The sequence below is a fragment of the Haliotis rufescens genome, unplaced genomic scaffold, assembly GCF_023055435.1.
Source record: "Haliotis rufescens isolate VD_foot unplaced genomic scaffold, xgHalRufe1.0.p SCAF_6, whole genome shotgun sequence".
Classification (NCBI taxonomy): domain Eukaryota; kingdom Metazoa; phylum Mollusca; class Gastropoda; order Lepetellida; family Haliotidae; genus Haliotis; species Haliotis rufescens.
In genome coordinates, this window is record NW_025964334.1 from 44,625,847 (window position 1) to 44,641,876 (window position 16,030).

The 16,030-nt window shown below is 36.4% G+C and overlaps 1 protein-coding gene across 3 annotated transcripts in view; it reads left to right on the top strand.

Annotated features, from left to right (window-relative positions):
- LOC124142960 (meiosis 1 arrest protein-like) overlaps positions 1 to 14,920 on the top strand; it is a 40,629-nt gene extending 25,709 nt beyond the window's left edge. For all 3 annotated transcript variants that reach the window (XM_046511733.2, XM_046511735.2, XM_046511734.2), the window contains 2 exons: positions 5,772 to 5,891; positions 12,232 to 14,920. In XM_046511733.2, the coding sequence (XP_046367689.2) occupies positions 5,772 to 5,891; positions 12,232 to 12,420 (309 nt within the window). In that variant the 3' untranslated portion in view covers positions 12,421 to 14,920. The remainder of the gene's footprint in view (positions 1 to 5,771; positions 5,892 to 12,231) is intronic.
- Positions 14,921 to 16,030: the final 1,110 nt, after the last annotated feature.

The following is a 16,030-nucleotide window of genomic DNA, read 5'->3' on the forward strand; positions in this document are numbered from 1 at the left end:
CAAACGGTGACTATCTTTTGACAGAGTTGGTACAAACAAACCCTTTGAGGATTCGAACATTTTTGATGTCGGAAATGGGTTTAAAACAGACTTAGCACACGCCAATTTCGTAGCGGCAATACCCTGCAAGTTGTGCCTACATGTGACGGATTTGGTACAAGGAAACCCTTTAAGGATTCGAACATGGACGTTTGTGCACAGTGTAACTTGGAGCCCGCCATTGCTGCTTGCAGCTTTAATTATTATTATTATGATGTACAATGACTGAGTGAGGCATCACAGCTACATCATGTGTAGTGGCTGAGTGAGGCATCACAGCTACATCATGTATAGTGACTGAGTGGGGTATCACAGCTCCATCATGTATAATGACTGAGTGAGGCATCACAGCTACATCATGTATAATGACTGAGTGAGGTATCACAGCTACATCATGTATAATGACTGGGTGAGGTATCACAGCTACATCATGTATAATGACTGAGTGAGGCATCACAGCTACATCATGTATAATGACTGAGGGAGGCATCACAGCTACATCATGTATAATGACTGAGTGAGGTATCACAGCTACACCATGTATAAAGTGAGGTATCACAGTTACATCATGTATAATTACTTAGTGAGGTATCACAGCTACATCATGTATAGTGACTGAGTGAGGCATCACAGCTACATCATGTATAATGACTTGAGTGAGGCATCACAGCTACATCATGTATAAAGTGAGGTATCACAGCTACATCATGTATAGTGACTGAGTGAGGTATCACAGCTACATCATGTATAATGACTGAGTGAGGTATCACAGTTACATCATGTATAAATACCGAGTGAGGTATCAAAGCTACATCATGTATAATAACTGAGTGAGACATCACAGCTACATCCTGTATAATGTGAGCTATCACAGTTACATCATGTTTAATGACTGAGTGAGGTATCACAGCTATATCATGTATAATGTGAGCTATCACAGTTACATCATGTTAAATGACTGAGTGAGGTATCACAGCTACATCATGTATAGTGACTGAGTGAGGCATCACAGCTACAACATGTATAATGACTGAGTGAGGTATCACAGCTACACCATGTATAAAGTGAGGTATCACAGTTACATCATGTATAATTACTGAGTGAGGTATCACAGCTACATCATGTATAATGACTGAGTGAGGTATCACGGCTACACCATGTATAAAGTGAGTTATCACAGCTACACCATGTATAATGTGAGCTATCACAGTTACATGTTTAATGACTGAGTGAGGTATCACAGCTACATCATGTATAAAGTGAGGTATCACAGCTACACCATGTATAAAGTGAGGTATCACAGTTACGTCATGTATAGTGACTGAGTGAGGCATCACAGCTACATCATGTATAATGACTGAGTGAGGTATCACAGCTACACCATGTATAAAGTGAGTTATCACAGCTACACCATGTATAATGTGAGCTATCACAGTTACATGTTTAATGACTGAGTGAGGTATCACAGCTACATCATGTATAAAGTGAGGTATCACAGCTACACCATGTATAAAGTGAGGTATCACAGTTACGTCATGTATAATGACTGAGTGAGGTATCACAGTTACATCATGTATAATGACTGAGTGAGGTTTCACAGTTACATCATGTATAGTGACTGAGTGAGGCATCACAGCTACATCATGTATAATGACTGAGTGAGGTATCACAGCTACACCATGTATAAAGTGAGGTATCACAGCTACATCATGTATAATTACTGAGTGAGGTATCACAGCTACATCATGTATAGTGACTGAGTGAGGCATCACAGCTACAACATGTATAATGACTGAGTGAGGTATCACAGCTACACCATGTATAAAGTGAGGTATCACAGTTACATCATGTATAATTACTGAGTGAGGTATCACAGCTACATCATGTATAAAGTGAGGTATCACGGCTACACCATGTATAAAGTGAGTTATCACAGCTACACCATGTATAATGTGAGCTATCACAGTTACATGTTTAATGACTGAGTGAGGTATCACAGCTACATCATGTATAAAGTGAGGTATCACATCTACACCATGTATAAAGTGAGGTATCACAGCTACACCATGTATAAAGTAAGGTATCACAGTTACATCATGTATAATGACCAGGAGTCTAACTTTACTCAAACGGTACTAGTGGGTACTTTTGCCCTTTTAAGTACAATGGGTGCTCTTCCCGTGTCTTTGACGGAGCTTGCCCAGATATTCTGGGTGCTATGCCCAGGACAAAAAATAATCCTTAATTCCGACATCAAAACTCTGAAATGCTGAATACTCCTTTGCTGTTAATTACATAATACTAACATACAATACACATATGTGTGGGGTGGCTTACCCTAGAATATCCCTTATCTGAATTCAAAGTCCTAGACAATACATTAAATTTTGTACCAAACTGTGCATATTAATAACTTGTAACAAATGACAAATTTTGTTGTTTAGATTTTTGAAATTACGAAACCTCAGGACGTTTCCTACGAGCGGCACATCCTGCTCGAGGTCGTCCCTACACCAGCACTCAGAATACCAAGCTTGACTAACACTGTGTAATGGTAACGCATATACACACATATATAGTAATGAACAACAATGGACAGACCATGACGTTGCTCTGGACATGGGACTTCTGGGGGTGATGAACCAACACAGCTTAGGGGATGAACAGCTATGGCAATAAATGTCATACTATAAATAACAGTAATTAACGGGTTGTGATATAGTAGCCCAGGTTGGCTGACAGTCAATTGAAATGGTGTGAGGATTAACAATGGGGATTAGTGCCTAATACATAATGACAATTAAGTTATGAAGCCTTTTAAATCAAATGTTCTTCAGTCAATGGTTGTCGTAAATCAGTCGCAGTGACAACTGTATCACAGTTACATCATGTATAATGAGATCTAAAATGGATTCAAACATTGTTCCCATGTGCTCAACCACTAGGATACCCACCACCAAAACACTTGTGGTTACTGAACTTGATTATGTTGGTTATCTTATGGGGTCTAACAACACTTTGGAGACCTGAAGTCAGATTGTTGCACAATTACAGAGATCATTAGTAGTTACTTAAACCTTCCCAATATATATTACCTTGTGAGCTACAGTAACACAATTGTTTTTCATGCATCATAGTGTAGTTGAAAAAACAACATGGTAGCTGTACACATACTGTTTAGAAACATGCAGTGGGTATTCTTTCATACCCTGAAACCTTGTTAACATCACTGGGTTGTTCGAGCATATATTGGTTTCTAGAGAGCAGAGTACCTGTATTTGAGATGAAACTATTTGTTAAGTAGGAATCAAACAGTCTTATGCACCAACATGCACATACCATCAAAATATGAGCCTGACCAAGAAGTGTAAATCACACATGATGATGCCATGTGTCTATAATACAAATGGAACCATATGATCTATTTGGTGAAAATCTATATACAACTCATGTCTTTATTTTCCTGACAACTAATCAGCAGTAATGTTTAAACAAAGGGAGAATCAATAAGTGTTTGTCTCTTTATTAAAGCTAACTGATTAATGATCTATGATTAATTAAAATCATTCAAGTGATAGGTGAATGGATGTGCGTACCTGCTATACATTTTATTGCTCGATATTGCCATCACAACTACTCCCAAGGACGTGACATTGGGTACAATGCTCAATAGGGAGAACTTACTATGTATTTTGATGCATGGGATAATTTAAGTAAGTATGCTCAATAGTTTTCTTGTTGTCTGCTTAATCATGCTGTGAGAGATGGCAAACATGGGTGCAATACATGTGAACCTGTTTTACATTTCTGCCCTGTAAATAAAGATTTGTAATTTTTTATCTATTTGTTTTCTATTAAAGTACCGATGATCCTAACTTGAAATGTTCCATACGATTGATCTAGATGTCAACCAACTTTACAAATACATGCAGTAAAGCCCAGACACTTTGTCGTTTTCTGAATGGGAATATTCAAGGTGGTTACAATAGTTCAAAATTTGTGAAATTTTAGTATCTCATGGGCAATATCTTAACCATGTAACATGAAATCTGCAAGAAATGTATATTATATAATGTTTTACTGTCGTAATCTAACACAATAAATCTTTTACTCTTCCCTTTTATTTGTAAAGAGATGGTTATTGCCTCCTTAACAATTTAACTATTTTCTTCTAAACATCTGTTCCCATGTTTTCCCAACTTAATAGCTGAAAAAGGCTACCCCGGTATTTTGATCTTCATTTCGTTTATTCTCTGAGAAAGTAAGTTATTATCAATTTTTCTCTGGAAAGTGACAATGCAATTAGAACTGGTAATAATAATAAAACTGATATACATCATAAGCCAAACTCTATGAATAGTTTTAGAACACTGTTGCATCAACAATCTCAAGCAACTAAAGTAACACTATTTGCAAAATATTTCTGCCAAGAAATGTCTTTTCCTTTTCTTTTTTTTTCTACAAGAATGCAATGATTTTGAGCTCGAATAATTTTAAGGAGATAGGAGACTGCAAGAGGCTGGCTATGAGTGGGGACTGTGAGCTGCCTGTAAATTGATTCAAAGGCTCCTGTACAGTGTATGATTGTGTGCAGACGCGATGTTTACCCTCAGCTCCTAAAACAGGCACATTGGTCATGTGTGTCCTGCATATTTGACAACAAATAGAGACTTGTGTCTTGTTTGAACTTGTAGTATTGACAGAAGGACATTTGTCAGTGATGATCATCTAATAGGTCATCAGTCTTGCCTTGTCTAATGGACAATTATGAATGTCAGCAACAATCCAGTTCTGAAAGTTTGTTGTTGAGAACGCATCAATTATTTATTTATAAAAGTACATTGTCAGTGATCATTGTCTAATAGGTCATCAATCTTGCACTCTATTTCCTTTGTTTTAATGGACAATAGTGAATGTCAGCACAATACACTTTGCAAAGTATGTTGGTGAGAATCCATCAAAAATATATTCATGAATATGAAGTTAGCAAGATGTTTGAGAGAAGAGTTACACCAAGGCAAATATGAAATTAGCAGACTTGTTTCCTGTGAAGAAAACTGATGTATGAAGTGTGAGGTCAACACGTGTATGTGCCACATCACCTTCATGTATAATAATAGTTTTCCATTTTCCTGCTGATGACCTAAATTCAGTGTCTTTGTCAAATTTGGACTGTGGTTCAAGAATCTGAAAGTCTTTTAAGGTAACTTTGGTTCCTTAGCATTACACATCAGTACACTGCTTTCAGACAAATGCATGCCAACACAGCACTAAATTCAAAGTAAAACAAGTAATGTTGTTGTGTTTATTTCAACCAGATTTGTTAGAATACTAGTTTCAGAATTAAACAAACTTGAAGAACTAAATTCCTGCCAGAATGTCCGTAGTTTGTTATGAATCTCCATGCTAAAAGAGGAGCAAGAAGTTATCCATACTTTATTTTACAAGTGTTTGTAACATTTCTCTTTTACTATAGGCAAATTTACCCTTTGGAATGATAGCATGATTTAAGGAAACATATTCAAGACACATAAACACTTTTCTTAATGTATTTCCTTGAATGGATATAAAAAATGTGGACTGCCTTTATTCATATTTCAGTGCAACAAATTAAGTCCATTTTCAGAGAACAGACTTTAGCTCTCCTATTTCAATATATGCGAGTAGTGGAATATACATGACGGAATATTATGAAGTTGACACACTTTCATCTACTTCTTCCTTTCATTCAGATTGATGTCCTGGAAACCTTCAACCCACTTGGCCTTACCTCGGGACTTTTTGACTCTCTCAAATGCCAGACCAAGGGTAACAGGAGCATGTCTCAAGCCAAGAAAAGAGAAATAGAAAAGGTGACACTGGCAAACAAATATGTTACTACCTTTCCAGATTAATGTTTTCAGCAAAATCTTATCAATAAGTAAACATAATAAAAACATATGTGAAATTGATGCAGTTTGTATAAAAATAATACCCTGAGGATAGAGGACATATTGAATACTGTCACACTTGAGGCAACATGTATCAGCTTTGTAATGTGGGTGTAGCATACTAACTAATAATCATGTCAGTATAAGGCTTTAAACTTTGAATGCAGTGAAATGTTATGCTTATCAATGAAATTACTTTGTGATCAGATTGGCAGAGCTTGAAATTGTTCACAAACGCATTAAATCATGGGTTAATTTGTCTGCACTGGCCTAATGTCTATATACTGGTAGACAAGAGCTAATATGAACAAAGTTAACGAAACACAACTCTGACTGGAAAAATTCTTCAGAAAATATGAGAAACTGAAATGAAATCTTATCTCAACCAATGTGGCTTAATCCCCAATTTAAAAATGTCTATTGGACTGAAAACCTTTATACATTTCTACTAATAAAGATATATGTAATAAGAAAGTTTCATGCACTTTGAGAACCTCAAGGGTAAATGTAACATACAAGGTACAATTTTGCACTATACTCAGATAATTCTTTACATTCCAAAATTTTGGAAGGATCCTTTTAAAAACGATGACAGCCTTGGAGTCTACAATCTGTTCTTGTATGAACCCCTTGAGGAATTCTTGGAACCGACAAAGGCAGTAAGATTTTATTATCATCAACTTATTTCATATGTAAAGTCTATTTCGGTTGATTATGAATAGGCAGGCAATGTTTGACAGAAATCTCTTGGAAGGAGGTTTTACTCAATATATGGTGCAGGCACACCAGTAGGGAACCAATGATTGTGGGTTCAAATTCCTGTTCACCCTAATTATGTTTCTAAGTTTGTCAGCACCATGGTCGTGCTCGAGGGTTTCAACCATTATGGTAAATGTCTGAGACCTACTTCACTTTGGGCTTTCCTCCCACATCATGCTTACACGCCGTAATATAGCTGGAATACTGTTCGGGGAGGCGCTAAACCCAACTCACTCTCTCAATATAGAACATGTACTAAAGATGTAAAGCTACTTGACTTTCTGGTTCTTGTATAAAATTGTTCAGAAAAATGGGAAATGTTTAAGATTCATTTAGTTGATAATGACATGTGCATTCTGTGAGGAGGAACAAGAGTACCTACCACACATATTTTGGGAATGTAATTTTGTTACCAATTTGTGACTTGGACACATTTCTTATGCTCTTGTCATTGACAATGTACATTTCACAAATTTATGAATATTTAATACCATTTGGATACAACACCAGTAAGGTAAAACTTAATCATGAAGTACCAGCTTGGAAGAGACACATCCATATGTGTAGCATTGAGGGCAACTTCAAAGGATTCTCGAAAACATTAACAGATATGATCAACATTGGTCATGTACTTCAGTACAGAAGAGAATGAGTAATGACTGGAGGTACTATCGTAATAGTCACTCTTGATGAACCCTTGATACGGGGGGTGGTCAAAACGTTCTAAGCCTGACTAACCTTCAACTAAGGGCCATAACAAAGTGAACTAGTCAATGTAGTTCATTGCAAGTGTATTTGGTCTGTTGAGGCCATTTTTATATTTGTGACAGCCAGTTGAACGTGATAGGGGACTAAACGACACAGAAATGGAAAAGAAAGAGTATGAGCAGTCATCAAGTTTTTGACTTAAAAGAAAAGTACACCCCAAGAAATTCATGAGCGCATGTCACAAGTGTGTGGGGATAAGTGCCCAAGCTATTCCACTGTTAAACGTTTGGCAGCTATGTTAAACGTTGAGGAGCCATGTTTAAGGCTTGGAGAACAAGCCTTGATGATGACCCAATGTCTGGACATCCCTCAACTTCAATCAATGAAGTTTCAATCAAGGAGATAGAAAAACGTATCCTGGCAGATAGACATATTACCATTGTTGAACTTGCGGAAGACACAGGTCAAAGCCATGGATCCATTGAAACTATTATTCATGAACATTTACAGATGAACAGATATCTGCTCGTTGTGTGCCAAAGATTCTAAATGCTGATCTTAAGGAAAAAAGAACTGACATTGCCAGAGAAAATTTAGAGCTAATTGTGGGGGTTTCGTCAAATTCCAAAAGAGATTAGTTAAGGGTGATGAAACATTGGTCTACCACTATGATCCCTTGTCAAAATGTCAATCCATGGAATGGCACAATTCCACTTCTTCGGCACCAAAGAAATTCAAGTCTTCAAGATCAGTGAAGAAAGTTATGGCTATTGTATTCGGGGATGCAAAGGGTGTGATCCTCGTTGATTACTTAGGAAGTCAAAAGACTACCTGTGCCTACTATGTTGAGTTGCTTCATCGCACGAGAGATTCTATTAAAGAAAAGTGGCGAGGAATGCTGACTGCTGGAGTTCATGACTTCATGACAATGCCTATTCTCACAAATCTCTACTTGCAAAGAGCTTCCTCACCCTCCATACTAGCCAGACCTGGCACCAAGTGATTTCCACCTGTTTCCTAAACTGAAAGAACACCTTCGTTGAACTCAAAGCTGCCATGAATGGGTTTTTCAGGGTGGTTTCAGAAAATGTTTGAAACGCTTCACTGTTGATATGAGAAGTGTATTGAAAAGCAGGGAGATTATGTTGAAAAATAAAATTAAAAACACTTTCATAATTGTTGGTATTTGTTTGTTAGGCTCGTTATCCATGAACAACCTCTTTGTTAATGGGGACAATGTTGAATCACCTGCATGTTCAGTGAGAATATGATACGAGTTAAGAGACAAGAGAATCTAGACAAAAGCCTGTTTGTAACTGTTGAATATATGCTGTACCTTGGCATTCTCGGCGGATGCATTGTATCTCGGCACATCAAACCATCTTGTGAATACTGATGTATTTTTCATATGCATATAATATATACATATGAATATATTATAATGAAGATGTTGGAAAGACTTTGCATTCATGTGGAAACAAAAATGACAATATGAGAACAACAAAAAACAAAACAATGTATCTAGTTGCTAGCTAGGCTATGATAAGCTATATATGCTTGAAAATTAGAGCATCGTTTACCTGAACAACATTGCCTTGTTACATGCAGCCAATTTTCAAATATTGCAAAAAACATCAATTTGAAAACATGTTCATAAATCTTCTTCGCAAAAAAAGAGAAATGACATTTACCATATGTACCCTTTACAATGGGATTTAAAGCATTTAAGTTCTTTTTAACTTGAAACAATGGACATGTTTATCATCGCATTGTTCAGTATTGATGCCATACAAACCTCCCGTATTAAACATACCATTTTACACAGTCAAATAACCAAAAACCCCATTTAATCCCTTTATAACTGCCACATTCTCCAGACTTGATGTCATTGTATACAACTTTCATCTCATGCAGAATGTGCCTTAGGAGCAACAGAGCCTTTACACATATTGCTTCTCATTGCGTGTAAAGTAGTGTTGCTGCTGCTGACCTTAAGCAATCTTTCCTAGTTTTGTGATCTCTTCCACAGACTCGCACTGATCTCTACTCTTGAAAAAAAGCTAGTTACGCCAGATCAATTTGTATCCTTGTGTCCTTGTTTTACGGCTATGTCGTAAGTAAAAATTTTAACAGTGATACTTTGACTAAATCAACTGTATGCTTATTTCAAACCTCTTGTTTTATTTCAAGAACTTTCTTTTTATTTTAGAAAGAAATGAAATAACTATCGTAATTTAATAATCAACATGCACTTTTAAAACAATAACCTGAAATCTGAGATTTTTAAATCTACTTTGAATTTCTTCTTTGTAGTTGACCTCAAATCAACACTAACATTTATCTTTTTTGGTTTCCTTACATCTTGGCTTTTGACCTGTAAATTGGCAATAACATGACAAAGAAGACATGGATAAAACCTCAAGAAATAGGGATTCCATTCCTTTGAAATGAAGTCCTTCATCTATGTAATAAATGTGCTGAATATTTGCGGAGCATTTTAGCACACCTGAACTGAAAGTTCTTGAAACTGTACAGCTATCTGTCTGATGTAAACCCTTACATCTCTTCTAAAAACCACAGGGCTGTGTAGCTAAAACTTTGCAATCATGAACCCCCTTATGGTGTCCTTAAAAACTGGATTCTGATTTGAACTGGTCCCTACTACTGTCACATATGCAATGTCAATGTGGCTTCAGCAAGGCAATGATTAATTGTATACTCATGAAATTTGACATGTCTTGACATGCTGGTAAAGGTCAAGGTAAATTTATTGAAAGCTCATTTTTGTTTCGTCCATCTGTTAAGATTCAATTTCTTTTCTGACCAGCTAAAGGGATGTTTTTAGACTTAAGCAGAATGGCTTGCAACATGAAAGCACTCAGATTTGCTCATGGCATTTGGATAAGAAAACAGTTTGTTTAAACAAGAAGGAAAAACAATCATATTTTGAAGAAGAAAAAACAAGGACGATAGGGATGTGAAACATTCATATTATGTGTAACAGAGTGGGATTCAGATTTGTTACGCCAGTAAAATAAAAATAATATTAAAAAATAGAAAGAATCGCTAAAAATTCAAACTTTAAAAATGTTTTAGAATTCATTTGTCACAAAACTACAAGTCCCAGAGAGCTGACACTTTATGTGGATAGTGTAGGACAAAAATATGACTTAGATTTGTTAATCAAACAAACAGTTCAGTTATGTATTTTTAATGGTAAAATATCCTCACATATTCTTGGAAATTTTAGACCTCATTATCTCAGAAACCAAATGTTCGGTTAGCTGATATTCCTCTAGGATTTGTTGCATTTCAATGGATTCAATTTGATTACAATCAGATTTAATCATAGCATTTAGACTGAGAGTAGATGATGATTATTAATTTCTCTTAGCATCGTCCTCTGCAATCAACTTTGGTCATTGTTGACAATGTAGCAATAATGCCTTAAATTTCAATAACTGCCATACAACATGCAGCCATACATTTACATGAATGTTTGTTAGCATAATGATATTCTTTATAGTGAATACTAAATGGAGATAATATTGTTATGTCATATCAAACACAACAAACAGCAACGCCATACTTTCCTTAGTTGTTGGTTAAAGTTATGACTACATATAGCATTCCGCTTACTTTGAATGTACCTGGTGAGTGACTTTGAAGTACTTTTTTTTTGTACCTTTGACCTTTGCAAAGCCCTGTATATGCAGTTGCATGCATATTAGACATCTATGAAATTAAAAGTCGCCAGAAGCTATTACTCAAGGCTCCAGATAATGTTTCAGCATCAGGAGTACGTACTCCTTATTATTTCAATATAGGAGTACTGGCCAACCTACAGAGTACACTTTTAACAGTCAAAGTATATCATTTATGATATGTGTATCCATTCTCTGTCAACTAGAGTTCGTTTCTAGGCGTCAATAATGGTTACCTGACCATGATTTTCTGTAAATAACGGTGTGTTGTGCGATCAGCCAATCACTTCACAATATTGAATGAAATATTGAAGAAAATTCCAGATATACAATGAACACTTTTTGTAAGCCAGACAGTGTAATTACATGATTAAATTGGGTACTTCAGTACGGATTTGTTGACATGTATTTCTGGTGTTACGTGCTCACGGTAATCTCTTGTGTTGGGGAAAACAACTTCAAAACTCACTATGGCCTGTATAATGCGCAACTCCCTCTACACAGCTGCGTTCTTTTTGAAAATGTGCGCACTATTCTCAGAAAATAAGCTGCTTGAAAACAGAATATTATTTTGGGAAATACGTCTTTAATGTTATACCGTACATGTATGCTGTGATGCATATCTGATACGTTTTCGAAGTTATCCCCCAGCGTATCATGCATATTTTCATCTGTACATATGCTGATACCGCCCTTATCTGGAGCCCTGAATAACATATCTTGGAAGATCTCAGAAATGAATTGTGATGTCTCAAAAATTGCAGAGGTTTGATCTGATGCTATATGGAGGGTCGCTATGAATGTCTACATGTATTGTTGGGAAGTTACATGCGTTTAGGATTTTTGGTGTGTGTAAACTTGTATCTTTTAGTATTGTTAATTTCCAGTCTCTATATTTATGATATATTTTCAAGTTTTCAAGAAAAATCAGGTGAGCTACAGAGTTTTGTTGCTGTATCTTTTCTAGTAAGAACTCATGATTTCAAAGGTAAATGAATCACTAAATATCTATTGCAAACTGTTGCCACATTTCTAGCAGAACTATTACTGTTATATCACAGTCTAAATGGCCTTTCAACATATCTGTGCAGGAAACCTTCACATCAGGGTGCTCAGGCCCACCTGTAAACAAGGTGCGTGGAGTGATCACAGCGACCCCCTTCCCTCAGGTACCATCTGCCATCTACACAGCACACAGCACGCAACAACAACAACAGAAACAACACAGGCAACATCGCACAAAGAAACCCCTCACATCATTCCTAACTGAGCTGGAGTGATAGCTCTCTGATTGTAAATACCCATGGATAAATGTTGTGAAACTCTTGATATTATATAACCCTAGGTGCGTGGAGTGATCATAGCGACTCAAATCAGTCTGTAATAAATATCTCATCTTGAAATGTTGTTTGTTTATAAAGTGAAGTGTATCTCTTCTCAGAAACTAAAAGACACTGCAATGAGACATGGAGCAGTGTAATAAGGTTCAGGTTGGATGGCATATTTTTGAATAATTAAACTTAGTTTCTTATTAAAATTGAATATAATTAAATTATATAAGGTATCACATTGAACAAGATGAAACTGTATGCAGATTATAAGTATTTAGGCATCATCATCTATATTCATCTTTAATCATTATTGATGATGTTGCTAAAATAGAACATGAAACATCATGAGTTGCTGCTTTACCAGAAGTGGTGACTCTATGCACGAATGTATGTTACTGACATGGTATTCCTAAATAAAGATTAAATATTATTATAATCAGATGATACTGTTCTCTCATATGGACCATGCCACATTTCACAACCAGTTAACAACAACAATGTCATTACTTTGTGTCTAAAGAATTAGTTTAGCAATATTTCAGTTTGAATGTACCTAGGAGCAAAAGTATGTTGGTGCAAAAAATATTGTTCATATTTTACAGAGAGAAACAGATGAATTGATTTTATTTTGCATATTTCAAACCTTTCTTTTTAATTCTTTCATTGGTATTTGATTTCAGTGGCCTATTTGTAGAAGTTTTAAACAAAAAAAACCCTTGAATCATCTGCAGTTATCCCCATGGCAACCTACATTCTTCTATTCTCTCTATATATATGTACTCCCTGTCCATAAATTTATGGACCAAATCAACCCTGACAACATTTTACTCCTATTATTTTGATTCATGCATCCAGGAGCTTTGGGTAACCAAGTGGTTAACGTGTTTGCTTGTAATGCTGAAAACCTGGGTTTAACTCCCCATGTGGGTAAAATATATGTAGAGCACATTCTTAGTGTTGATTGTCATGATGTGGATGTATTATTACTAGCAAAACCCCCAACTCATTAATTCACTTACATAAAGGAAGAGAAAAAACAACTTTCTAAATGATACATGTGTCTTTTTAAGCAATGGTCACATTGACTACACAGAAAAGGTTATATGTCTCAGGAAACCATTTGAAAAGAAGTTTATTTTTTTATAGGTCATGTATCAGCAGATATACGACACCAAATTCTCTTATGTATAACAACAAGCTATATGGCTGCTACTTGAGATCTCTATCATAACAGATTATGACTGCAACTCTGGATTCACTGATAGGCATGTGCAGGGCATATGACAAGTGTTTCTATTACCTAACTGGCATATCTTGTCATATGTGATTATGAGATTGACGGCCTGCAGGTCCTCATCTGTTTTCTTGTTCTGACTGACAGAGTTAAGGACTGATATTGATAGAACAAATCCTAGTCGACGAGCCTATGGCCTGTAAAAAGTCACAAGTCACGTTGTTGCAATTACACACCTGACAGCTTGTAGCTGAATGCAGTTAGTTATAACATCTAAGGCAAAATTAATAGCACGACTGATTGGAACTGTTCAAGCGACAATTCCACCAACATCAACAATGACCAGAAAAGCGGATTGCAGCATCTTTGTGTGATTAATATAAAGCTTACAGATGTAATCTCATTTACAGAAAAAAGACTTGTGAGTGGCCATTCCTTGTATCAAAGAGACTTAGTAACCTTGATGTGCTCACTCTAATCAATTTGACATCATTTAAGCTCATTTCATCCTACGTCAGTATAAGTCATGGATTTGTGGTTGGTCATACCGCTGACCTCAACCCCTCTTGTTGTCTCTTCAGAATTGGATTAATAGCCGATTGAACACTCGATTTACGCAGAGCTCAGCCTCATAAGAAGACCAGATATGTGGCAGTTTTATTACTTCCTATACAATTATTTCAGTGGAGATAAATGTTTTCTATTGTATCTTGCACTTGTGATTCTGCACCAAAGCATTCCTTTATTGAAAGATAATGAACGGCATGTGGTGAGCAGGAATAAGCCTAACGATTGAACAGATGACTTATTGCTTCACTAAAGTAAACCATCTTAGATACATATAATCCGTCATGGCACTCCAATTATTTATACATGAGGACTGGCCTTTACTGCTGGACCGATGAAACTTTAACTTAACATTCGTGTTCACAGCAAGCATTACCCCAAAGTGTGTTTTATCCTATTTGGTGAAGCAACCACGAGGTGACTTTGAAAATATTCGTCAGCTCACCAAGACAACATGTCTTATGTCTGAAAGCTGGTAACTGAGTTGACTTTACTGAAGCCCAACAGGTTTATTCTTCATTTTTTACATGTGTTCTTGCTTCCCAATGTAATAAATTAATTGCAAGCGATTCCGTGGCATTTGAAAAAAATAGGCCACGCCGACTAGCAAACTGATTTGATGAAATAAAATGGATGCCTTGTGTTACAGCGCTGTCGTTATCACTGATTTCGTCCTGTTGTCTACTGTTTTTTTGGTATGTTAATAACTAGATAAGCAATCTAGGAAGTTATTCTTGTCGACATATTCATTTCTAGGAACATACTCCAATGCGTGTTTGTTTGTTTTTTGAGTAATAAACGTAAAGACAGGTGTGCAAGCTGTAAAGCCGCTACACGATATATTTACACTTTTGTCACACCGGTGTTTACTTGTATACCTCCATAATTGCAAAAGAATATTTAAGTGAGTTCTTCAATAAATCAGCCTCACTTCTATAATTTGATAATAGATGTTTGTTCGTAATTTAACGCCTCACTCAGCTATATAACAGGGGTCTGTAAATAATCGTCTGTTGACCAGACAATCCAGTGATTGACACCTTGAACATCGATCTACGCAAATGAGAAAAGATGACATGCACCATCCAAGTTCGCGAGTCTGACCACCCTATACCGTAAGCGCGTGATATTAACTCCAGCTTATAACGCTAATTGTATTATGTCTCGGAGAGGACGTTTTCCTTCCTTGTATGTGCATGTGAAACTGTTGACTACATGTTGTACACATCAAACCTTTATTGTAACTATACAGTCTGACAATGTTGGCTTATTCGAAATATACAACTGATTATTGTTGATCGGTTAATATGTGATTCTGACCCGACCTATTAGAGTAGCATCGTTAGCTTTGGTCGTAGCAGTTTATTTACATGGATGAAGCAATAGCGCCCCTAAACGTGAGAATGCGATCTTTGAATAGAAAGTGACCACCCTCTTTCCAGGAACATGGTATCACCTCGGTGAAAACCTACTGTCACAGGCAAACAGAGCTTTGATGTTCACTCTTACCCCGACCAGAAATGTGTACCTGAAGTCATGTTTTAAACGTTGTATTTTCTAAAAACTAGCGTCGACTGTTTTGACGGGAGAAGTCATGGACATATTGTTTGACAAACGACTGTGCAACGATACTAATCTCTGTGCTTGAGAACACAATGTTTGAATGTCAAACGAATAATCTGTCAGAGAGGCAAAGCAAGCGACAACGTCTGATCTGAAGGGTTTATCGTGTCTTCAATTCGTTTTCATAAATGCGTA